We start from the raw sequence: 27,631 nt of genomic DNA on the forward strand, positions 1-27,631 counted from the left end.
CAAAGCTATTGCTTTAAAACTTGCAACACTTGTTCACCATCAATTGTTGACTCTGTACAGGAAGAAACATAACTCCATCCTGCTTTTTGCAAGAATTATGGCCCCTTTTGGAGTTAGAAAATATCAGATTTCTTGGTGAAGTTTTGTGTTTAGATCAACACTTCTCCTTAACGGTCAAAGCTATTGCTTTAAAACTTGGAGCATTTAGTCATCATTTTAAAAGTTGAGTCTGCACAGCAAGAACTGTAACTCTACATTGCTTTTTGCAAGAATTATGGCCCCTGTTGGACTTAGAAAATCATGGGTAGGACAATATTTCTAATATACAGTGACAAAAAAATCAGATGAGCGTCTGCACCCCTAAGGGGGTGCTCTTGTTAATCCTATTAAATGATATGTTTACATATTGCAGTTGCAGCAGTTTAGTTAATTTCAAATTTTATTTTTGGTGAAAATGTTATTTATTCTATACACTAAGTTCCGAAATTTTTAACTTTTGAAAATAAACTGGCATGTCTAATTGATTTCATGTCTGATCTTATATTATTATTTTTACAAGGCAAACTGAACTACTGTAATATAAAACAAAACAAATTACTTCTAAATATATTGCAGTATGCATGACTGTGTTATTAAGTCTGCAAGGGGCCTACCACAGTAACATCAAATTTTAGTGCAAAATTGCTATTTTCTATAAAAATCTTGTATGAATAAGGGCAAATTTTTACAGAATGCCATACATTCGTCTGAACTTATCCAGTAGTAAAACCCAAAACATGGTCATAGGTAGTCTTTCAGTGAATAGTATGGACCTTTCTTATTGTCGGTTACATCTCACTAAAATAATATAGGGTTTGTTTAACTGGAACAAACTTTATTTACACCATTGTTATCATTATAACAAGAAAGGTGGTAAAATTTAGCTGATACGGAGGATTGAGGCCAATATTTATAGATCTATAGCCAGCTAAACTTCTGTGAACACGGAGCGTTTTGGTCAGGGAAAATTGGACTTTGGTCAGGGAAAAGTCAGGGAATTTTATTTTCTCTGCTTTGTGGGAACCCTGTATTACACAAGGGCTACATACTGGACCACATTGTATATAAGCTTTCAGGGTTAATAGGTTATCCATGCAACCATAGATCACATTTATTGTCGAGCCTGCTAGCGGTGAGCTTGACTTAGTCATCACTTTTGATGGGTTGGTGTATGTGCGTGCGTCTGTGCATCCAGCGTGGCGTGTGTCCTTTCTATTTTGTCCAGACCTTAAATTTAGTCTATATATGGAATGAATGTTTACCTCTATGAGGAGTGCCATGCGCAAACCTCATGTTCTTATCTCAAAGGTCAAGGTAACAGTTGGAGGTCAAAGGTCAAATTGAAGTCTGTCCAGACTATTACTTGGACATGCATGGACCAATCTTGTTTATATTTTGCATGCATATTTACCTGCAATGAAGAGTGTCATGTGCAAACCACATGTTCTTATCTAAAAGGCCAAGGTCACGGTTAGAGGTTAAAGGTCAACTTGAAGATTGTTCGGAGCATTTCTTCTTCATGCATGGTGGGATTTTGATGTAACTTAGCATGAATGTTCGCAGATGACACCTTAGGATTTTGAGATCAGTAGGTCACAGGTCAAGGTCATAGTGACGTGGAACATTTAAAATGGTTTTCAGACAATAACTTCAGAATACTTTGAACTAGGATAACGAAACTTCATAGTGAGTTTGGTCATGTCCAGTAGATGACCCGTATTAATTTTGAGTTCCAAAGATCAAAGGTCAGAGTGACCCAGAACATTTAAACATTTTCCGGACAGTAACTTGAGAACGTTTGGCCCGAGGGTCATGAAACTGAAAAGGGAGGTTGATCATGACCAGCAGATGACCTGTACTGATTTTGAGGTCAGTAGGTCAAAGGTCAAGCAAGTTCGGCTTTAACATTGGCTTAGTTCTGTGACATAGAGGATATTACGTGAGTGTCTTTCAATATTGAATTTATTAAATGAGTTGAATAAAATAATAAGATACGAGGCTCTGCTGAGCATTTTATCAATTTTATTCAACGAGTTTAATAAATTCAGTGTGGAAAGTCACAAATATAATATTCTTTTTATCACATGTTAGCCTTTCCTGTTGAAACATTAAAATTTCTACATTCTTTTCCTATATAAAAAATCAATTTGACCTCCTATACTATAAATGACGTCGACATCAAAGCTTTATTACACTAGTGTATTATCATTTTTTTTTAATGGCTTTATTACACTCCCGCGACGTCAAACATGTGATAAAAGGTTATATTGTGGGGGTATAATTCGTCACTCCTGTGAAAACTCTAGTTTTTGTGATAGCTCAATGTCTGGCGTCTGTCGTCTGCCTGTCAACATTTAGCTTGTGTATGCGATTTTGTCAGAATGATAACCTTGATGAAATCTAAGCCAAGTTTGAAAATGGGTCATCTCGGGTCAAAAACTAGGTCACTAGGTCAAATCAAAGGAATACTTGTGTATGCAATAGAGGCTTTATTTTTTCAATTGGTCTTCAGAAAATTTGGTCAGAATGATAACCTTGATGAAATCTAGGCCAAGTTTGAAAATGGGTCATCTGGTTTTAAAAACTAGGTTACTAAATCAAATCAAAGAAAAAACTTGTGTATGTGATAGACGCTGTATTTTTCAACTGATCTTCATGAAATTTTGTCAGAATTATAACCTTGAAGAAATCTAGGCAAAGTTTGAAATGGGTCATCTAGGGTCAAAAACTAGGTCACTAGGTCATATCTAAGAAAATACTTGTTTAAAATCAAGACACCACATCTTTGGTTCAATCTTAATGAAAATTGGCCAGAATATTTGTTTCCATGAAATCACTAGGTCAAAATTTTTTACTCTGTTATGGTGTGTTTCTTGGCACTCTTGTTTACTTTTGCTTTTAAGAATTCTGAATTTGCTGTATGTCAAATTTAACATGTCTATTAGAAATTCTGTTATTGTAGAGATAACACATTTTCTTTTGTGTTATAACACCTGCAGAATCTGAAGGATTTGGTTGGTACCGGAGTCTGTTGGTGCCAAGGATTCACGTGGGATTCTGATGATGTTATAGCACGAAAAGAAATGCGCGAATGCTATTCTAGCATAAAACGCGTAAAAACTAAGTAAATGAATTTCTTGCATACCGGACTGGGATTTCTGGTGATTTCACCAGCGCTTGAAAACTCCCATCTTACACCCCGGGTATGAGATGACTCTCATGTTGTAAATGACGTATAACGAACTACATATGTACAGAAGATGTGTGTAGTAATAATAATGTTTTACGTAAAACAAGATAAAAATCAAATACTTGATATTTTCTCTTTGTTCCTTACAACATATTCTTGATTCAAACAACGTCATTTAACGGAAATAACATAACCTTTCACTGCAGGTGACAAAACAAAAACGGAACTATTACTTCGTTTTCATCTTTGTAACATCATGACGTACTTCCTGTTGACAGACGTAAAGTTCCTGCGCTTTTTCAATACACTACTAAAAGAAAAAAGTGCTATAAGAAAATCATTTGTTTGAATTTATTTATGTTCACCTGTCACATAGTGACAAGGTGAGCTTTTGTGATCACGCTTCGTCCGTCGTCAGTCTATGCGTGCGTCCATCCGTCTGAAAGGTGCAGAATTAGCTATTTTGACCTTGTCTGCACAATAGCAGCTTCATTTATGTTTTGATTTTAACAAGACTTGCACACTACTTGTATCACCATAATATCGCGATTCCATTTTATACGCCGTCTCAAAGGGACATTTATGTTATCGCCTCGGTGTCCGTCTGTATGTCTGTTGGTTAGCAATTTCCCTTCCGCTCTGTAACTCCTGAACCCCTTGAAGGATTTCAAAGAAACCTGACACAAATGTTCACCTCATCGAATCAACGTACAGAGCGCACGTTTCGGATGGCTCACTTCAAGGTCAAGGTCATCCTTGGAGGTCATATGACTTTGTTTTGTGTGTATATTGCTCTGCATTTGCGTTGCATTGCAGTGCTCTTGTTTTTATTTGGCAGATCCTTCTTTTGTTCGCTTACAATAATTTTTATCTGTACCTTGTAAGATTTTTTTTTCTTTTTGGTTAAATTTCTTCCCTTTGTTGTTCCTGTCCTTTGGACTTTATCAGTCAAAATTTGGACTTAATTATTTTTTCTGAGGATTTTTCAGTTTCTTCCCTTTGTTGTTCCTGTCCTTTGGGCTTCATCAGTCAAAATTTTGCATGATACTCAGGTGAGCAATATAGGGCCATCATGGCCCTCTTGTTTACTATTAGGGATTGAAGATGTTGTGCAAGAAAACGATTCTTTCACTGGCTGTAGATGCAGATGGGAATATCCGGCTCTCGGGTAACTGTTTATGCCGAAACTCGGCAGGAGCCTTGTTACTGCTTAAACCGTTACACTTGAGACTGGAAATTTCCATCTGCACCTACGACCAGTGAAAGTATTTTATAATATTGTCCCTCAACGTGATGAAATGTGTGGTAAAGTCTACGTTGTTTTTTCATGTTAACGTCATTTCCTTTTGAATTGTCCTTTTTAGGGCCGTAATACGTTTATGTTTTGCCACGGAACGCACGTAGATATAAAAAGGTTGCGCGATAATCTCTCTGTTAATATACGTTTTCTCTCTTGTTAAAACATCCCCCAAAAAGTGACAATAACAGCAGTTTTATGCTAGAATCTATTTAAATGTCTTTCAAATCTTTGTCATTTGTAAAATTATGTTACATTGTTATACAATATAATGTGTGCTATTTGCAAAATAAATAGAAATGATAATAAAAGGCTATAACTCTTGCACCAATATTTCATGAATTATCCCCCTTTTACCTAAAATTTTAGTTTGATGTTTTAGTGTTGTTTAACTCTATCTCAGTTATTATGTCTCCACCCCCCTCCCTCTAGGGGAGACATATGATATTGTTTTTGTCCTGTCCGTCAGTCCGTCCGTACAACACTCTTCATTTCTGATCAATAACTGGAGAACCATTTGACCTAGAGCCTTCAAACTTAATAGGGTGGTAGGGCTGCTTGAGCAGACGACCCCTATTGCTTTTTTGGTTACTTAATCAAAGGTCAAGGTCACAGGGGTCTGAACATTGAAAACCATTTCCGATCAATAAGGTGATTGTACAGGCAGAGTACCGGTAGATGACTCCTAATGATTTTGGGGTCACTGTGTTAACGGTCAGTCACAGGGGTCAAAGGTTAACTGGGTCTGTTTAATGTCCAGTGTTTAACTTTGCCATTCACCAGGGGATTTTCAAATTACTTTAAGTTAATAGCATAATTGTTTCCCATAATGAGACTACGTGTCAAGCTCAAGACCCAGAACCCTAGCTCAAGGGTCAAGGTCACACTTGGAAGTCAAAATTAACATTGTCTGTTTATTGTCCAGTCCAAAATTCTGCCATTCATCAAGGGATGTCAAAATTACTTACAGCAAAAATGCTCATTTAGATACATTTACAACAGAAAATGTTTTCCAGTGCATTTTTCCACTGATTGAGGAATTGTGTTGAGCAATTAACAATTTGGGGAAAATGAGTCGCGAAATGCCAAGGTCTGGAATTGTTGAAAAATGGATATTTTTCATTAAAATGTTACATTTAAGAAAAGATTGGTCATAAATGAATTATTGCCTTATGTTTCAAATATCAAAAAGAGTTTCTTAGGTACATACTTCGCTGAATTTTTTTATATATATAAAAATTTGTTTTGAAATTTGAAGAAAAAGAGAATCATTGTACTATCTGCCATCTACAATGTGACTGAATAGGTCCCAAAAATGAACTTTAAAAATAAAACTCTCTGAAAACAACAACAACAGTTTCTGATTAATAATTAGTTTTGTCCAGTTTTGGATTAACAACATTTATGATCTACAATAATTTTTGTCGTTCAAAGTTGTCTCCCTTTCTTTTTCAAAAGTTGTCAATATTTTTATCCAAAATAATATCAACTATTGAAGATACTTTCAACTTTGGTCAATAAACTATCTTATTCTTAATAACTACGTGCTGTTTTGACAGGACAGTTAAACATCTGGTTCCATTCTTAACATTTTACAGAAGAAACTATATTCTTTTCAAGATATGCAAAAAAACAGCATTTCATGTATCATTTCGAAAAGTGTATTACACACCCTTGGATGGTTATACATGCATTAATTTACAACAGAATTGCTCACTATGAGTATTTCTTCTACCTTTTTAGTGAAAATGATACTGAAAATTCTGCCTTTAACCAAATTGCCAGCAGTAAGTAACATAGATTAAAATGTCAGAAAAAAAAATATTTTCAAATTATTCAAGGGGAGATAACTCTTGATTTTGTAGATATATTTGAAAAAAAGTAACATCATTGTGTTTGTATTGAAAATACCTTTCCAATGATATATAACACTTAATGTTTTAAAATATTTTAATTTTTGGCCTGTGATTGCTACCAATAGATAAATTTATAGTGGAGATTAACTTCGATACCGTTTCCTGTAACACATATTTTAGAAACCAACAATAAAAATTTCTGTAAAGGGACATTACAAAAAATATATAATTTTATATATACTGTAATTTGGTCTCTTAAGGAGTTAAATGCACTTGTATGCTTAACATTGTATGTTTGTTTTGTAAGCGAAAAGCCTGCAAAGTGTTTATGTTTCAAGTCACAATGACTTCCACCACAGATATAAAAATAGATCTATAATGGATATGTAATAATTATAAATAAATATACACTTACTGAATGACATGCTGGTCAGTAGATTAAAATTATTGTCCGAGGTCTGAATATAGTTGTGTCTATTGACGAGCAAACCTTACAATATTTTTTTTTATCACATGGCATCAGAACTATTTTGTATTATAAAAATATCTAAACAGATGTAAACCAGGGGCCGTGAGTTCGATCCTTACTGGGGACTCCATTGTTGTACTCGATCTCATTTGGTACACATTACCAATCATAAGAAGGAGGAATATGTGGTCTGTTCTTTTCTTTATTTTTCTATTTCTGTTACAACAAAATACTTCCTATTTCTATCAAACTGTACTCCGATCATATCTGGTTCAGACATTTAGAATCTGTAAACCATAGATGGAGAGGCACAATGCCACCACTCTGACTTAACAACTGTCACACTCACTGATGCTTTAATATGTATATGATAATTTAGCCTTAAACTGTTGGTTTACGGAACAGTGGAAGATGATAAAATAATGCACTGATTTCAAAACCAAATTTTCCTCTTGAAATATTTATCTCTAACACAATGATACTAATGATACAATTAAAACAATAATGAGATCAAAGTGGAAAAAAACAACAAAACGGGGTAAATACCAGCAAGGTGGTATGTTGACCCTTCTACACAGAGATCTCTAAAGATGTGAAACCACAGGAATTTTATAGAAAATAGCCATACACATGAATGTTATCTTGTTGTTTCTACGAGATTCAAACAGACACGGAACCAAGCCTTTAGAATTGCAAATAATAAAGACATTTTATACTTTTCCAACAGAAATAGAGAAAGTATATTTACTGTTGCTTCAGATACAAACGGACAAAGATTTTTATGAGATGTTAAGACTGTATCTAGAACTGACACTAAAGAGTTTATATAAGCTTTATAAAACTAAGCAATCATTTAATATGACTTTGTGAGGCAGATATTGGTTAAATATGAAGACATTAAATTATCATTGGAACTTTGTCGCTTTACAAACTGTATTCTCTGAGTAAATGATGCAGTTTACTTTACCCTTTATCCTGTTAAATTTCTAATGAACTTGTCCATTTTTTAATTTGGACAGTACAAGTTACTGTTAAAATTTTGTTTTAAGTTTAAATCGCAAAATATCGTACAGTTTTCAGTCCTTTTTGTTTAATAGGAAAATTACGAAACGGGTCTTGTAGGAATTGTCCTGATACATTATTTATGTGAATATTAACCATCATACAAATCATATATTACCAACCCACAGATTTTAGCATTGAATAAAATATATTGAATAATTTATATATTCATTGAATATAACATCAATTTCAGCGTTGCGCTTTTGTGGTTTTATGTATGACATTCAATATTATGAAAACTATCAGCGGAAAACGATGAAATCTGACGCTTTCAAACTTGTTTATATCATTCCAGATTCTCAATGCTTTGTAATGACAAATATATAGTTTAAATTTATGCAATACTTTACAAATTCTGTAATTATCATCAGTCATGATTTTATATGTTAGAAATGGCAAGCACTGTAAGTTAAAATATCGAGTACAAACGATGCATGGAAATTGAAGTCAAGAAAGAGCTGTAGCAAATGCACTCTATCTTTAGGAAATACTACTGACGTGCTATAAAGTTTGTTCTAGTTTTTGAACAACCGTCTCTACATTAGTGGTTTATAATATACATGTACTATTATTTCCCGGAAGCATAGAGCACCCAAACACAGCCATAGAACATACATTAACTATGTACACTATATTTGAAGCCGATTAATTTAAAAGAAAAATATAAAATGTCGTCATATGTTTTCAATACAAAAAGTATTATAAACAAGATCTCATGCATAGTTTCTTCTTTGTATCCTACTGTTGTATTTTGCAATTGCTATACTGTAAGCATATTACATATTGTTCTTTACTTATAAGATCATTTATGATACCATTTTTGTAGTAATTGCTACCCTTTCTGAGAATTACAATTCATCTTAAAACTTTTTGTACACATGTTTTCGTCCCCTTTTTCAATACCTATATTTCCACAGCTGTAACTTTTAGCGTATTTACAGCTCTAACTTTTTCATTTTTACAGCTGTGAATTTTTTAAAGCTGTATCTCATTTGCATAAATCGAACTGTTTTGCAGTCGTTTTACAAATATAAATTGCAATCTACAGCTATAAAATCATTTTATTTATATAAAATCTACAGGTGTAAATTTGAAATAATCATGACTGTAATTCTAAAAAAAAATACATGTTTTTTGCAGCTTTAAAATTTCGTACAGGTAGTTTGCATTCCGTAGTATTTAAGTATACCAGATACTTTGTACCAGACTTGTATACAAGAGTAGCCATTTGTAAAAGTTAGTCAGGTGCCGTTTATTATGCACACGTTCAATATAACTGAGACTAAATACATGTACTGGTACAACATTGACCTGCCAACCAAAATGAAAATAACTTTTATTTACAAACAGTCTCTACGCGTGTACAATGTCTATGTTGCGTCTAATGGTTCTCAGTTTGCCAATGCAACTGCGCAGATAGCAAGGTAAAACAAAGCCTTCATGTGATTTTAATGCTTCGATCTATTGCGTTGTTTGTAAAGAAAAAAAAATCTATTATGATACCAACCCGTCGGAATACGCAATTACTTGTTGTTTATGCAATTTGATATCCTGCAAACTGGCGTATTGTGTTTACTGCATATGAATCTGTCAAAATAAAACATTACTTCTGGACAAATAACTTATTACAGGTTTTAAATTCGAGCCGTTTACTGAAATGTAAAATATTCGATTATTTAATAACCTGACTTATTTCAAATTCAATATCCAACAACATCATAAATAATAAAAGTAAAATTACACAGAACGTGGGCTTATCATGTTATTTGATCAATTTATTAACATTTCAACAGTGTCGGTACTGTAATGTGGAAGCCGGGTTTACATGATTTTAGAGGCCTTTTGTCATGTTTAAAGCAAGGAAAAGTTTAAGACCTGTCTTGTATTATTTACGCCACTGAAGTATTACAAATAACAGCAAACCAAATGACAGTACGATGACTGTCAGAAATGTTTAATAAATGCTGCGTAACAATGTCAATATATTTGGAGAAACTGTAATAATGGTTGTTTGTCGGGTTTTATGTCACATCGACACAGTCATAGGTTAGGTGCCACCTTTCCGGCTTTTAAAGGTGGAGGAAGTCCAAAGGTACCCCTCCGGATATTATTTCAGTGCGGATGGGCACCTGGATAGAACCACCGACCTCCCATTGTAGACAGCTCTTGATATTTAAATGATTGTTTTATTTTCATATATAATTTTTTATAAGAAGTGGGTGCTAATTAGCTCATCAACAATTTGATGAGATAAAGTCATTTTACTTTTTTTTTCTTCAGTACCGCTAAATTTTAATTTGGCTGTTTTCATTATATGGTTTTATGGGCGTGCTTTAACATCTTATTTGAGCTTATTAGCAACTACATCTTTCTTTCAACATGGTGTTTTACATAGTAGTCAAAGTAATACTGATATGTTTTAGCTATAAGTCTCTTTTATCACATGTTTGACGTCGGGGGAGTGTAATAAAGCCATTAAATAAAAACGATAATACACTAGTGTAATAAAGCTTTGACGTCGACGTCGTTTATAGTAAAGGAGACGTTGGTCAAATTGACTTGTTTATATAGTAAAAGAAAGTAGAATTTTTAATGTTTCGGTAGGAAAGGCTAACATGTGATAAAAAGAATATTACATTTGTGACTTTCCACATTGAATTTATTAAACTCGTTGAATAAAATTGATAAAACTCGGCAGATTTTATTATTTTATTCAACTCGTCTAATAAATTCAATATGAAAAGACACTCATGTAATATCCTCTATATAACTCCTTTATAGAGTGGTAGTGTGCATTTTATTGATATTTTATTATGTATATTATGTAATATATGTTGTACACTGATGAGACTGAAATAAAGAGTATATATAAGCCAGCTGGCCAGCTGGATGACTCCTCGCATGAAAGAATTTACAATCAAGCGAGGTTTCGAACCCAGAGTGGTAAGGGCATGTGATTAGCAGACAACGACCTTAATGATTCGGCAACGAAGACCCTCGTCAAGTTTTACAAAGTAATAAAAGATGATAAAATTATATACATTAAATCCGATCACAAATCTCAGATGAACACTATAATCGCAGTAGAGTTGCAGGAATTTACTTTTACACTGCAGTCAAATAAAATAGACATGTCTGCATCTCATACTGATATTATCACGTTGATGATTAAATTACTTTTATGAAAAAAGAAACAGCATGTACATCACTATTTTTTTTTTTTTTTTTTTTTTTTTTTTGTTGTTGTTGTTTTTTTTTTGTTTTTTTTTTTTACATTATATAGAAAACTAGCCACAAAGTAAGTTGAGATCAAGTAATCTGTAATAAAGTTTATTCTTTCTTCATACTTACACTAACATTTTCTCAGAAAAAAAAATCTTTTATCTCTAGGCTCATCTCAATAGAGTTTACAGATACTGTCATTTCTTTTCAGAAAGTGATATTTAATGGATTATATGGCAGAGATATTTATCTTAAATGACTCTAACGTCTGATGCACATAAACTGCTAAACAGATTGTTTGCACTTGCAATCAATAACTATTGGCATGGTACTCTTTGTCCGATAAAGAGTAAAACACGTTTGATCCGATATATCACATTGCCTATTAAAACGGGAAAATTCTTTCATGATTAAGCTTAAAACAATGATTACAGGTCTACCGCTAATTTATATAAATATAATTGTTATTCACTGCTCATTTCGTAAACGTTTACCTAGAAAATGTATTAGAGTGAAAATTGTGAAATATTATCTCGGTTGTGCGTATAAAAATATCTATTTCTGGATATGATTTTATTGAAAGTTTTCTAAATAATGGAGCGGTTTTTCAATGATTACATTTTATTAAAATATATTTTACTTGATGTTTTCAAGAAACTATGCTTAATTCAAAAGTATTACACACAAATCTTTCATGGGGGAATTTCCATCAAGTGTATTTAAGTTATCCGATTGGTCAAAAGACATGGCCGCAAGACAAAAACAAATCTTCAAATAAAATGTTTGCTAATTTTGACCCTCTATCGGTGTTGTTAAGTTCCTTAGATTCGCCAAAATATGGCCGCTAGAGGGCGCGATGACATATTCCTGTATGTACATAATAGTAACTTGAAGGATCTTCTCGTCTGAAGGACAGATTTTAAATAATTTTACACAGACATGGTTCGTTAAATTACCATGAACCAATAATTGTAAATTAGTCCGATTCGTACAAAACATGACCTTCAGAGCCTGTGGTAAATTTTCCCTATATACATACACATTCGAAGCAGCAGAAACTGTCCAAATTTTAAAACCATTCAAAAGTATTTTCTTTGGATGAACCTTTACAAAAATTATTAAAGCCATCTTTTCTAGTGAAAGACAAGGCTATATTTCCCTTTCTGGCTATATGGTATACTTCCTCTGAATCTACAGGCCAAAGTACAAAGTACAGAAATGACTCCTTCATGACTCTCTGACACACGTGCTACACTTTCCATTGTGAAACTATGATGAGTGACATAGGGCCATCAAGGTCTTCTTATTATTAGTCTCCACAGCCAATTCAAGGGAGATGCATTGTTTTCTGTCTGTCTGACTGTCCGGGTTGTCAAATTCTTAAGCGCGGGCCTTTACAACTTGAAGGCAATGACCAGCATATAATGTAGTTTTTCATATCGTTGGCACATTCCACTAGAATTATTTTTGGCATTTTATAGAATCTGATTTTAATTATTTTAAAATAAATATTGACTCGTTAACCTATACCACAGGTTGAACGTTATCCGTATATTTTGCGATCATTCTTAAACGGTGCCCGACGAACAGTGGACAGTATACTACTCTTCAATTCAAAGTTCGTATAGGGAAGTGCTGATCAGACGGTAGTTTGAAATTTGAATCGCGCGCAACCTGGTTAGAACTTTAAATCTCTATTTAACCACCATGTTTTAGAACTAAAATCAGAAGAATAACGTTCCTATGTACTTATTTTGAATTGCAAACTGCAGAAAAGTTTGCAGTTCGCAATTCGAATCGTGAATTGCGCACTGCAAACTGCAGACCAGTTTCCAGTTCGCAATTCGAAACGGAAAGTGCGAATCGCAGATTAGCCGACAGACCATGGAGGGTGGGGTGGGATGCAAACCCATAACCTTCATTTAGCAACCGCTAACTAAGTACTAAAATTATAAGAGTAACGCTTCTTATACTTACATTTTGAATCGTGAACTGCAGACCAGTTTGCAGTTCGCCATTTGAATTGTAAACGGTGAAAAACTGCAGACTGGTCAACAGTGTGCAATTCTTACGGGAAATTGCATGTTCTTTACCTCTATTTAGCAACCACTTATAAAGTACTGAATTATAAAAGTAACGTTCCAGTATACTTCTATTTTGCCCTGGGAACTGCAAACCAGCAGTTCGCAATTCAAATCGTGAAATGCGAATTGCGAACTGCAGACCAGCTTGTAGTTTGCAATTCGAAACGGAAAATGCGAATGCAAACTAGCTGGCAGTTTTTAATTCAGATGGAGGGGGAGGGAGTGCGAACCCATAACTTTTATTTAGCAACCACTAATAAGAGTAACGCTTCTAATACTTACATTTTGAATCGTAAACTGCAGACCAGTTTGCAGTTCGCAATTTGAATTGTAAACTGTGAACTGCAAATTGGCCGACAGTGTCCAATTATTACGTGGAATTGCATGTTCATTACCTCTATTTAGCAACCATTTATGAAACGTTCCAATACTTTCATTTGCATTGCGAACGGCAGACCAGTTTGCAGTTCGTAATTCGAATCGTAAACTGCGAATTATGAACTGCAGACCAGTTTGCAGTTCGCAGTTCGAATCGTAAACTGAGAACCGCAGACTAGCCGGCATATTCCAACTCTAATGGACGGGAAGGGAGTGCAGACCCACAACCTCTATTTAGCAACCACTTACTAAGTATTGAAATTATAATACTAAAATTTCGTGTACTTTCAATCTGAACCGTTAACTGCAGATCAGTTTGCAGTTCGTAGTTCGAACCTCGAACTGTTGACAAGTCTGCAGTTTGCCATTCGATTCCAAAGCCATGACCTTCGAATTGTGAAATGCATTCTAGTTCGCAGTTTGCAGGACTGTACTTGTCAGACTACACTTTGAAATTTGAATAATAAATTGTAGACAGATTTGCAGTCTGCAATTCGAACTGAGAACGGCATACCAGTTTGAAGTTCGCAATTCAAATTGGAAACTGGAAATCGCAGACTAGACGGCAATTTTTAGTTCTAATTAAGGGCAGAGAGTGCAGACCCAAACCTCTTTTAAGCAACCATTTATATTTAGTATTTAAATTATAATATACTTTCATTCTGAATCGTGAGCTGCAGACCAGTTTGCAGTTCGCAATTCGAATCGCGAACTGCGTACTGCAGACAAGTTTGCAGTTCGCAATTCGAATCGGAAACTGAGAACCGCAGACTAGCCGGCAATATGCAATTCTTATGGAGGTGTAGTGTGTGGGTGTGTGTGTGGGGGTGGGGGGGGGGGTAAGGTGGAAGGGAGTACAGACACTTAACCTCTACTTAGCAACGACTTACGAAGTACATGTACTGAAATTATAATAGGAACCTCCTTTGTACTTTCATTTTGAATCGTGAACTGCAGACCAGTTCGCAATTTGAACCGGAAACTTAGAACTGCAGACCTGCCGGCAGTTTGCAATGCTAAAAGAGGTGAACTCCAGACCGGTTTGCATCGCGAACCGCAGACTTGCCGGCAGTTTGCAATTCTAACGGAGGGGAAGGAGTGCTCACCCATATACTCTATTTAACAACTACCAACTTAGTACTAAAACTAGAATAGTAGCATTCCTTGTACATTCATTTTAATCATGAACTGCAAACCAGTCTGCAGTTTGTCATTCGATTTCAGTGGGTTTCGAATTGTGAAATGCCTTCTTGTCTGCAGTTTGCAGGGCAGTGCTGATCAGACTGCACTTTGAAATTCGAATCGTTAACTGCAGACAAGTTTGCAGTTCGCAATTTGAATCGCAAACTGCGAACTGCAGACCAGTTTGCAGTTTGCAATTCGAATCGGAAACTGAGAACCGCAGACTAGCCGGCAATATGCAATTCTTATGGAGGTGTAGTGTGTGTGTGTGTTGGGGGGGGGGGGGGGGGGGTAAGGTGGGAGGGAGTACAGACACCTAACATCTACTTAGCAAACCAGTTTGCAGTTTGCCATTCGATTACAAAGTCATGACCATCGAATTGTAAAACGCATTCTAGTCCGCAATTCGCCGGGCAGTGCTGATCACACTGCACTTTGAAATTTGAATTGTGAACTGCAGACCAGTTTGCAGTTCGCAGTTCGAATCGCGAACTGCAAACCAGTCTGCAGTTTGAAATTCGATTCCAAAGCTTTAGGCTTCGAATTGTGAAATGCATTTTTGTCCGCAGTTCGCAGGGCAGTGCTGATCAGACTGCACTTTGACGTTTGAATCGTAAACTGCAGTTCGCAATTCGAATCGTGAACTGCGAACTGCAGACCAGTCAATCAAATAGCTCAGTTAAGTAGTTCTGCAGTTCGCAGTTCGCGTTTCCAATTGCGATGTGCAGACCAGTTTGCAGTTTGCAATTGGAAACGCGAACTGCGAACTGCAGACCAACTGTGAAATGCATTCTTGTACGCAATGCGCAAGACATTGCTGATGCACTTTGAAATTTGAATCGTAAACTGCAGACCTGTTTGCAATTCGCAATTCGAATCGCGAACAGCAGACCAGTTTGCAGTTCGCAATTCGAAACGCGAACTGCAGACCAGTTTGCAGTTCGCAATTCGAAACGCGAACTGCGAGCTGCAGACAAACTTAACTGAAATAATTCCTTTTCACATATTGTATTTAACGAGGATGTTCCATACACAGTATAGTTTAAAATTCTTAAACCTACTGGTATCTAGGTAGCCTATTATACAGAGAGGTTCAATCGTGTTTATTTGTGCGTTTAAATTTGTGCGTTTAAATTATGATCGAGTTGCATGTACGCACATATTATATAAAATGCGTTCTTATTTTCATCTGAATATGATAGTTTATGTAGGGTTTGTTGGTTCTTTTACAGGAGCACATTTAAACACTAACCGAACGTTCCTTTCTGCCACAGCTATAAGTTTTATTGTAATATCATTTTTCGTCTGACAACATATGACAAAATTTCTATGTCCTTTGTATTATTTAAAAGCAAATATCTTTAAATGAAAGCGTATTCAAATACTACACGCATGTCAGCACATGACGTCCTCGTCACGATTTCGTCTGATCCATCTAATACGGTAGCTGTGCAACGTGCGGTAGCTGTGCAACGTGTTGTTTAAACCCACCCTTTTTGAAAATGACAGCTTGTAAAGCAACGTATATACCCCTGATTGGTCGGATATATGATATGCTCATGATCTGGAACTGAAAATAATCGAAGCGAATTCTCAATTATTTGTCAATTACGTGTTCATATTATCTCCTTGAATGTTATAACATGTCTCCCTAGGAGCAGACATAGAAACAGGAGCATTACAAATATTATGGTTTGTTTGGTATATCAGGCCATAGAAACCGCTGGAAATAATGGTATAAAAGGAATTTCTCTTATCAGAGGACACATATCTTTCTACAAGGGTTCATCCGTGCCTGCTGAGCGCACATAAAAATGAAGACGGCTTGGACTTCAATTGGATTGTTGACATTTGTCACACTCTTCCAGAATGGAGGTAAGTCAAATTATTACATCTATTTTTCTCTATGTATGTTTTCTGCTTCAGCATCGATCTACAAGCCTGGTATAATCCAAGCTGTATTAGGTGGTTAGTAATAACTTTTCAATGTTTTCTTAAAACGGTATAAAATTAAATATCATAGCTGTGCTTTGTTCTAAAATTTAGGCATACAGTGATGCAACTAAACCGGAACTCTACTCTATATTACTGTTCGCTTTTACAATTGGCGAAAAATATCTAAATTGTATAATAAAATTTATACATTTCAGTATCTTTGGGCAATGATTTCGCGATCATTAGAAGTAAACAATGCCTATGAATAATGAAATAAACCGTTTCTTCGTCTTGAAAAGCTCAGGACATAAAATTTACAGTGACCGCTTCTGATACACTTGGTTTTGTATGTATAAGGACCTCCGTGAAAGGAAAACTAATCGTAAAACTGTTACAATTTTGATTTAAGACGCCAGAAAATAAACGACAAATTATTATATCGAAACAATGGAGAATCAATGTACGCAGCTTCTACAACTACATCTCCATGTTTTACGATGCTATAACGGTAACGTTTAATAGTAATGCGATTCGGCTGCACTGAAAAGGTATTGTTGTTATCGCTAATTCCAAATGTAAACAAATAACGTTTTCAACCTTTTCATATAAAACAAACATGATACTTTAGATTTGGTCATTAGTATGGTTTTGAGTTTAATCTCATGGCATGAAAAATATCATAAAATTTTGTATTTTTATACCGTTCGATGAAAATAAAAGCCATATTCACGAAAAAGACTAATATTTTATATTCACTGTTCTTTATACAATATAATAAAAACTTAGAAATAGACAATAATTACAAAATGTTTTATCTGACACAAATGAAGAGTGCTATATAAAAATGTATATATTTTACGGCTTAACCATGTTAACCAATTTCCTTGTAAATACGTTTCAAGCAGGATACTAGTTACCGAACACACACACGCACACGCACACACACACACATACACACACACACACACACACACACACACACACTAATTCAGGTAAGGTCTTTTTTCAGCAAAGCTGCTAGTATTATCTTCGGTAAAGACAGGTCCGTTTAAAAGAAAAACTGGGGAATAAAATCATTTCTATCGTTACGTAAATAGAAGAATATTAATAATCCGTGTAAATTTGCTTCTTCTATATTTTCAAGTCGGATAAAGATTCCAGCACGACGATAAAGTTAACAATTGAGGAAGCTTACAAAAATTTTCACTTTGTCACTATAAATACAAAATGTATACATTTATTAATGACTTCAATGATCTGAATAACGAGCAACAGAATTTAGTTACTAACAACTTCCACTTATTGTTTTACATGCAAAAGGGATAGCAGTTTCCCTCTGTGATATTATTCAGGCAATTAGCTGATTATCAATTAGTTAATAGTTCTGAAAATCCAGGGAGCATTGATATTTCATATTTGAAATTAACACTTACCTTTTAATATAGAGCTAACTTTAAAAATGGTTTATGATATTTGTAAATTAACAGTTGAAAAGAACAAAAGTGTCTGTTTAATATGATATATGTTTGTTTGGTAAGCGTGAAAATGTATTTAAATGAAATTAGTATAAATATGTCCTTATGAAGTAAAATATGTAAACTGTTATTTGAAAATATTTTCTAGAATGCACAATAACCGCATGAACAACACCATCGATTACAGCGGGAGATGGAGGCAGTGGAAATCTTACAACTTCAGTTGATAATGGTGCAACAACCACAAGCACACTCGGTATAACCATAGTCGCAATTTCGAGTGGTAGTGTAACTGGATATACAATGACACAAATACCTACCGACGTGACTTTCGCTATTAGCTCGGCAGGCACTGTGGCTTACGCTACTACGTCTGTGTATACATTCGTCATTACGTAAGTCAAGCTCTGTTACCTATTAGTGATGAATAAAATGATTTAATTGATTTAATTTTTAATTAATTTAAATAACTTTAATTAATGAGTACTAACTAAGTTATACGTTTACAAACTAGGTGATCCTTCATAAAACTAATGAATTAAGTACATGTATTATGTTGTTAATCTAAATCATTATTTCCTCTAGCCTGTATTGATTTTTGAAACATAAAGTTTACGTTTATTATTTTTAAACGTAATACAGAAGAGGTCGCTCAACACGACATGTTTGTTGGCAATTACATTTTGTCACATAAATTTGATTTACTTTTAATTGTCTTTATTACCTCTTACACTTTGATTTTTACGACACAAAACAAAAACATAAAGGTCAATACATGTATATTTAAGTCTGGATACATAGGTTTAAGAAAAAAATAGAAAGCACATCGTAGATGGAAGGCTTCGGTGCTTCCGAGGGATCTACTTTCCAGATTTTATTTACATTTTGTGGTTAAAATGGATTTGTCATAACAAATATACATATGTTAATAATTTCTTTTAACAGCATTTCAGATATTTAAGTATTTCATTTATTTTCAATGCACATAGCATTGAAAAATATCAAAAAAGCATATTTAAAATTCAAAATACATTATTATTTCGCATGTCTACATAAATAAACATGTACTATAGAAGGGAAATCATTAAAATCCGATACACATGATATGTGACAAGTAACAACCACTATTATATATTTTGTTATTATATAAGAAATAATAAGTTCCCAAACGTGGTTTATCATAGAATAATCCGAGTTTTTAGTTCCTATGCGTAAGAATATGTCACGAGGGCCGTAAGCCTGAGTGATATATTGTTTCGCATAAGAACGAAAGACTAGAGTTATTCTAAGACAAATCGCACTTGGGGACATATTAATTCGATTCTAACACGACATACTAGTACCAACAAAGTTAGAAAAAATGGTAACTACTTTTTACGCACCTGAATCAGATGACGTCATTGCACGCGAGTGGTTTATTGCAGAATAATCCGAGATAGATTTTGCTCTACATGTATGTAGATTATTTGCTGGTCTTGTTAGAATTTTGATAAAGACTTCGAATACGAATATCAATTTCAACAATAGCAGTTGTCAATTTAAATTTAATGGGGTTTTCTACAACTACTTTAATGTAAGCTAAACTTATTATGCCTCTGTCCAGTTTACACGAGGTTTATTTTCAAATAAGGGCAAATTGATACCTGGAAATACGCATATGATCAGAGATGCATATCGAAGGGAACTTTAACAAAATAAAACTTTATGATATGTTTTGAGTACGACCGAGTTTACTTATTTGTCTAAATGATTCGATTTCAAGGAACTCCTTTTCAGATTGCTGTCAGAATTGAAGTTACAATAACTTTATAATTTTTGATCTTGTACTGTTTTTCGGTGCCTCCGAAGGCTTAAATAAAGCAATGCTGTTTAAAAAACAAGCCTCAATGATTCCAGCGAGTATTCTCAGTAACTCTTTCATTTATCAAAAAGCTGCATTATGTGTATCAACATACATGTATCTTTTTAAATGAAGGAAAGTTTATCAGATACACAGATAATAATTGTATTCACAAAAGATTACTGTTGAAAAATATTTCGCAGTGCTGCAGATGATGCAAGTGGGTCGGGCAGTGCTACTGTGACACTTTCGATTAATGATCAACCAGCCTTTGCAGCTACACAATACGGCTATACCATCGCGGATGCAGCAGCTGCAGGTATTGAATTTATTGAGCTATAGGGTACAAAGTTGTTGATACTAGTTTAAACATTATCTTTACTTTATTTCTTATTATTTAAGAAATAATATATCTCATTTAGTGATATGTCGCTGAAAGAATCATTGTTTGGAGTTCAGATGCGAAGGAATTAAATCACGATGGCGCAGCCCTCGTGATATAATAATACGCATCTGAACGACAAACAATGCTTTTATTCAAGAGCAATACACTAACTAAGATATACTATTTCGATTCTAACACGTTACCAAGGACTTTAAAGTACATCCTTTACGACATTCATTAAATATTTGCAAGCTTTCAATTGGTTTCTTTTCCAGCGCGCCGCTATATGCCTTTTGACGCTCTGACGTAATAATTGCTACGTCAGAACAGTGAATAAAGTTATATGCACCATGACTGTTAAAATAATCTAAATGTATTTAGAAATTTGTGAAAAACTATTTCTGTCATTATCCAGGCACAACTTTGGCAACACATACGGCAACAGATGTAGTGAACAGTGGCCCGTTAACATATTCTTTAGGTAAGTATTCAACATGACATGTACCTGAAAATTTAAGAAAATAAAATGTAAGATAATTATACGTGCGTGTCTGAATTATGGGTATTGCAAAGGAATAATAATGCCTAATATAAATTAAACATTGTTACAAAACTTTATCGAGAATTTGTTTTATTTGATTTACCACTGTTGTAAAATAAGTGTAGTAAAAACTATTTACAGGTGGAAAATATTAATACAAACACAGATTTTGCAGTGAACACCTCAGGGGTTATAACCACCGCAAACGCAATGGCTGCTTCCACAACAGGAGGATATAGTCTTGTGCTTGAGGCTGCAGACGCTACTCTTACAGGAACTACGACTATTTGGATTGTGGTAACGTCATGCTCAAGCGGAGCTGCAGGAATCTTAGCTGGCGTCATGACTTTGTTGATGGCAATGACAGCGGCTTTGTATTAGCTAATATAGTGACAACGAAATATTTCCGTTCCTTCATCAATAGCGTATTACACTGGAAAAGACGATTGATCATATAAGACTGAGACGTATTGCGTCAACATAAATTTACTTTATATTTAAAACCGATAAAACAACGATATTAACATAATTCATTAACAGAAAACCTCTATATCGAGTTAATGGTTGTCATTGCTAAATGTTATTTTATCTACTATTGCATGGCACCAACTGCACAAACAGTCTTGGAAGTTGATGAAAAATCTATGAAGTCGAGCGGGAAATGAATTGTCACTTTTGATAGATTGTGTAGAAGAAATTTGTTTGTTTGTTTGTTTGTTTCATTACTCAAATGCTAGAATGATATCAAGGCACTCGATATCTGCGCATCTATACCGATATGATGTCTGTCAATAGTTATAAAATAGCTAAATGCTTTAAATAACGGTCGCAAAGAGAACAAAATGTAGGGTTCAATTATATTCCTTACCCATTCTCGTTCTTATTGTTTAAATAAATAGATTTACTTTTAGGCTAGTGCCACAGTATGTGGTGGCTTTAGAAAATGTTTATTCGTTGTAACTAACTTTCTTAAAAAGATACCAATTTATCATTTTAATGCCATAGCGTGAAAAGCAAAATCAGTCCCGAGTGCCTTAAAATCATTTATTCTGATCAATTCATGAAATGAATTAAATTCATTGAAATATTGATCAGTTCTTACTCTGTCGTCACTTATTTAAACATATACACTTTCCTAGATGTAGTTATCCTGATGTATCTTACGATTTATTTAGCTTTCATGTCCTTATTAAAAACTTTTACACAGCCGAATAATGAGCGTAAATGCTAACAATGAAAACATATTTCATAACTATTTATGTAAATCGCGGGTCTATATTTTGTCATATAGGACCGTTCTATATTCAAGACATGTTTACTGGAAATTAAACTGAAAATTAATTTGTGATGCCATTATTGAATGGCTTGAGACTATTGACCCTCTCGGTCATTTAGATATCGGACAATAGTTTTGACTATTGACCGGCAAGCCATCCGATAAGTGCAAAATACTTATCTATAGAATAGGCAAGTTTTAGTTCTAGAAAGAAACCAACGCGGTATTGAGTTTGTGAAGACACGTCTTAATTTCTGATCAAAATTAGTTTGTCATGCCATAAAAAAAACTACAAGTTAGTAAGATTAAGCTATATTTGTAAAAATTGTGACATAAGGCTTGCAGAAAGTGATACTTACTTACCAGCTTGAAATTGTTATCAACCTGTTTCTTTGCTTTTTTGCAGTGTTCTCAATAAAATCATAAACTATCTCTTGTTGTTTATTTGACTGATGAGCCATTTGCATCCTCACTAAAATGATATGAGGAAAAGACATTTTTCTTTTCTTGAAATGCAGAGTACAGAAAAGCAGACGAGAGTAAACGCTGCTTTGTATTGTTTTTTGACAAACAGTAGCCCTCTGACGTTTCTGTGAGAAAAAAAAACATGAGTAATTCTGTGTGATTCTGTGTTCAGTAAGAACTATAATTGTTCCATCGTTTTGTGGAAAAATACGATGCTAAGAAGCGAAGACACGATGCGTACTGCGTTATCACACTTTCGCATTGTGTTTTCTTGTTCTCATATATAAGGAGATATTACGATACGAGTGTATGGTATTAACATCTCTCTATCGAACTTCTTTAATTTCGTCCTCAGGTCAGAGGGTAGCCTGGCTCCCTGGCTGCATGGTTATTTTTATATAAATACTGGAAACATTTTGTAAGAAAATTTTACGTCTCTAAAATAGCACAATTTTATCTGATGGCTGAACCATACCTATGTTCGGAGCCAGGGGCAATAAAAAATCTCAACGTAGAAACAACCTTCTGGAGTTACTTCCCTCTTAATGAAGAAAACTGATATATGTAAATAAGAACAAACATAGGGACGGGAGCCAGTCTAGTCAGAGGGTTAATGGCAGGGAACTACAATGTGAAAGTGCGATATTGACATTGTATTTTTGTACTTTCATAATATCGCCCTCAGAACTCTTCGGAAAATATTGGAGTTAAAGCAGAAAGTTTTTCATTGAGGTTCCAGAGAGTTTGCTTAACTTCTCAAAAGAACCAGTTTCTTATACGCATTTGACATTAGTCATTCTATTTTATGAAAATAGTAGGGCATGATTATATAAAATGTAACGACGGTAAAAAGACTCGGAGTCCTTGTGCATATCATGTTTTTGTTCAGAATATTAAACTCGTTTTTAATAATAATATCTAGTTTTTTCTGTCCAATCTTTTAATATACCTAGATATTTGCGGTGGACCAAGGATATTCTTGATTAGCATTGTATGGATCAATCACTTTTACAGTTTGATTACAATACACAGAGTCGTTGATGTATTGGAAAGATAATTAAAAATGGCACCACTGCGTCTATTTCTATTTTGATTAAACCGTACAGAAAATATATAAGGTCTATATGAATCAGGTTATAATTTAAGAGATGTTCTCCACAGGGATCATTTTAAAGAGAATTTTCTTTCATTTATTTATATTCCAATTAATGTTATTGTCCTACATTTAACACTACAATGAAAGACCAGTCTATTTCCAATGGTTAAAATTTCTAATGAACTACTAGTATTCGGGACCCCAGCTGGCCAAATTATAACAGCTATTATAAATTCACAGAAAAAAAAATGCTAGTAAGTTTACACTTGAATGCGAAGAAGGGAGACGGTGAACTTATATCGCAGTGAAGGTTTGCTAATGAAATTGATTTGAATTTGTTTTATGGAAAATTTTGCTGATTGGGAACCCTTTATATGTATTGACAGTGTAAAATCTAAATATATTCTATTGCGTAAGACAATAAGAATTATGTATAATAGATGATTTGTTATTTGAAGAGTAAACGATAAATTTTATTGCTCGAACATTACAGTTTGATGTAAAGGGAATGAAACGATAATTTCAGCATTTCAGTTGATGCTCTGTTTCTCTCCCTTTACTGAAGCGCTGTTTTTCGGCTTTGTTGCTGGCCTTTCACGTACATCTTTAAATCTGAAAACAGAGATTGAAAGTATAAAACTGATTAAATGTCTAAGATAGATATCGACTAAGCGTCACTGTCACCGTCTTGCACCGTTGTATCATGCTTATATTATATTACAAAACGATAAAAGAAAATTAAATTATTATATAAGAATTTCAATATCGGTTAACACACATGTCGATTTACATCTTTAAAAAAGTTGAATACTATGTAACGTCTACGTCCTACTTCCTTATAAGGAAAATTGACAGATAAATGGCAACTGATACGTAAACTACCTGAACATATGCACAAGTTTAAGGTTTACGCATGGTGTATTGTCGCAGGAGTAACTCACATTCAGTTAATGTCCAGTTTGTTCATAGGTCATTGATAGCTGTTATATACATATTCACCTGATAGTTATCAAGAAAATACTTTCTTGCATACCAGACGGGGATTTCCAGTATTTTTACCGGTGCTGGAAAAATCCAATTTACATCCCGGTGCGTAAGATGACTCTCGTGCTGTAAAAGACGTAATACGAACTACATATATGTAAAAGATTCATGTAGTAATTTATATTTTATTTATAAACGGAATAAAAATTCAGTACCTTGACAGTTCCTATTGGTCCCTGATAGTATATTTCTCGATTCAAGTCACGTTATTTTATCAAAAATTCATAACGTTACGCTACAACTGATAAAACAAAACCGGATCTAAACATTGTTATTTGTTTTGAAACGTCATGACGTCTTTAATTTCCTGTTTACGGACGTTGGTTTCCCGGTCTTTGTTTAAAAACAGTGCTATAAAAAATAGTTCTAAAAAGAAAGCCGTTCGATTGGTTTTATTTTTATTATCATTTCTTGAAATCGGTATGCAAGAAAAAGATTCTGTCACTGGTTATAGGTGCAGATGGAAATATCCGGCTCTCGGGTAACTGTTTAGGCGGTAAGTCGGCAGGGAGCCTCGTTACCGCCTAAACAGTTACCCTCGAGGCCGGATATCTTATATTGTATAGAGATTATTGTGTATAAAAAGTCAATTTGGCAATATTTGTATTTATATGCATTACAATTATATTTATATTCAATAAAAATATATCTATTTTCAATTAGTATCCTTTGATTTGTTACAATTGGTCTGCTATAATTTGTACTTTTTTTGCTATAAAAGTACATTTATGTCAAAAAAGCATGTGTTTATAGGATACATTTTTAAGTTTTATTCATTATTTTTTATGTATGTGCAATATAAATAATTTTATATGCATAAGTTTTATATCTATATTTGTTTTTTTTTATTTATTTACCGTTATTTGTACTTAATTATTTGCTTAAAAAATTCCATAAAAATTTATTTATATGTTAAAATGTTCAACCTTTATTCAATAGTTTCTTTTTAGTACCATAATATGTATCTTTATGCTAATGAATTACACTTAAATTCAATAAGAATATATCAAGTAAGCTATTATATTCTATTAGTATTCCAAAATGTTTCATTTACCAGCCATTATTTTAATTAACATTTTATAATATTACATTAATAAAACAAAAAGTATTAACATGACACATTTTTTCTTTATGTTTAATACCTTTTTATAAAATGACCTAAATTTAATTTATAGGCGCTAAAACCACATATAAATTTGATAATGAATTATATATATTCTAATAAAATCTTTAGTGATTTTTTTTGTTTAATTTCTAAATTTCTTTATTTGTATGAAACAACATTATATCTATGTTCTTTATTTGCACTCTGGATATTAAACAGTACAGAGTTCGTCAAAGGGTCAAATTTTTAACAGTCATTTTGACTGGATAATTATCATTGCAAATGGCGCGGCCCACGATACTCGGGATATTGAAAAGAGAGATTGGGGTCATAGAACATAAGTATGTCTGGCTTGGATACCAAATTATTCCTCAAGAAGCAATGCTATGAACAGTATCATTATCATTATTAGAGAATTTGAATACTACAAATGAATATATTTAAAACATATGGCATACACATTAGGTATAGAATATAAGATAAAAATATTTTAATATTGCAACACATCACACGACATATGATTTCTACCTTGCTGTTACTTTTTTTTGTTGTTGGGGTGTTTTTTTGTGATAATAAGTAGGGCAAACAATTCAAAGATAATTAATTTTATTTTTTATAAGCTATGCTCTGCAACAATACAAGGCCATTACTGAAGGAAAAATGTCTATGTTTTATTTATTGAATTAATAGACTAAGACATTAATTGAATTTTCTGTCCGGTTAAGACAATAACATGCTTTAAAAATGAAGACAACACTTATTTAATAGATACAACTTTTGATCATGCTTTAAGAATGACATCCCAATACATAACTTACGAAGAAAAAAAAGATAATTTATATTTATCAAGTCTTGTCAACTTTGCTTTTAACGTGATTTCATAAACTATATGAAATACTTTCTCTGTTAATTTCAGCTTGTCTGAGTGGCAACAAAATTGATCTGTAGAGGTAACTATATTCTCTTTTTCGTATACTACAATAATTTATATGTCATGATGTGTTGCAACTATGCATGTTTTTGACACAAATTTGGCAATTGTGACAGTCGAACATTGTTTTGTGTATGATTTCAGGTTGAGTTAGACTACTACGACTCATAAAAAAATAGCACTGATACAGTCGAATACAAGAAATTATCAATTGTTATGAAATAAGTTTTAGCTAATTATACAAGGGGTTTAAACTGTCACATTGAAAGTTAATAATTCATAGTTACAAAAGTATCTTTAAAAGCCTTGAAATCATGATATTTGTTATAAGTAATATCCGATATTTATTATCCTTTATATATATTATCTATTTTCTACTCCTAGCCTTCATCCTTTTTCTGTTAGCTGCTCCTAGAAGAATTGGTATGCAGAGTCGGTTTCTGTTTGATTTTTATTGCCCTTATGGCTATTTTTTGCACAATATACGGCTATTATAAAACTTAGCATAGATATCATTTTCCTTAAAAAATTAAAACACATTCCAAAATATGCAGGATGATATTATCCTGTCTCAATATTACTTCTTCACATTCAATGAAGGGCATACACTGAAAACGTTGCAAGGACTATCTGGATGTACTTACTAAATTTCTGGCACATGCCACGTCTTGTACTGACAAGATGTAAATCACACAGACAGTAACATAGCTTTTATTTCTCATTTCTAATTCTCAACAAAATTTGAATCATACACCCGCT

General features: G+C 33.7%; 2 protein-coding genes across 9 annotated transcripts in view; both read left to right on the plus strand.

Annotated features, from left to right (window-relative positions):
• Positions 1-4,853, plus strand: part of LOC123527298 (uncharacterized) — a 17,284-nt gene extending 12,431 nt beyond the window's left edge. For 6 of the 7 annotated variants that reach the window (XR_008368279.1, XR_008368276.1, XR_008368278.1 and 3 more), the window contains exon 4: positions 1-4,853. This exon is cut by the window's left edge and continues 1,601 nt beyond it. The gene's annotated coding sequence lies outside the window, so the exon portion shown is untranslated. The other variant, XR_008368277.1, reaches the window with a different exon arrangement.
• Positions 4,854-16,432: 11,579 nt separating this feature from the next.
• Positions 16,433-22,663, plus strand: LOC128550432 (uncharacterized). 2 transcript variants are annotated; one of them, XM_053529428.1, is made up of 5 exons: positions 16,433-16,654; positions 18,338-18,584; positions 20,233-20,348; positions 20,830-20,895; positions 21,097-22,663. In XM_053529428.1, exons 2-5 carry the CDS (start codon positions 18,493-18,495, stop codon positions 21,108-21,110), a joined length of 288 nt encoding a protein of 95 aa, XP_053385403.1. In that variant the 5' UTR covers positions 16,433-16,654; positions 18,338-18,492; the 3' UTR covers positions 21,111-22,663. The 2 variants fall into 2 exon arrangements, with proteins under 2 accessions (XP_053385403.1, XP_053385402.1); XM_053529427.1 differs by having other exon boundaries at positions 21,131-22,663.
• Positions 22,664-27,631: the final 4,968 nt, after the last annotated feature.

The sequence above is a fragment of the Mercenaria mercenaria genome, chromosome 18, assembly GCF_021730395.1.
Source record: "Mercenaria mercenaria strain notata chromosome 18, MADL_Memer_1, whole genome shotgun sequence".
Taxonomy (NCBI): domain Eukaryota; kingdom Metazoa; phylum Mollusca; class Bivalvia; order Venerida; family Veneridae; genus Mercenaria; species Mercenaria mercenaria.

Bases quoted from the DNA above. Each gene is read 5' to 3' on its own strand.
- LOC128550432 (XM_053529427.1), top strand. From the start codon at position 18,493: ATGACACAAATACCTACCGACGTGACTTTCGCTATTAGCTCGGCAGGC. The intron at 18,585-20,232 runs GTAAGTCAAGCT...AATATTTCGCAG, and splicing joins GTGTATACATTCGTCATTAC to TGCTGCAGATGATGCAAGTG. The intron at 20,349-20,829 runs GTATTGAATTTA...GTCATTATCCAG, and splicing joins CGCGGATGCAGCAGCTGCAG to GCACAACTTTGGCAACACAT.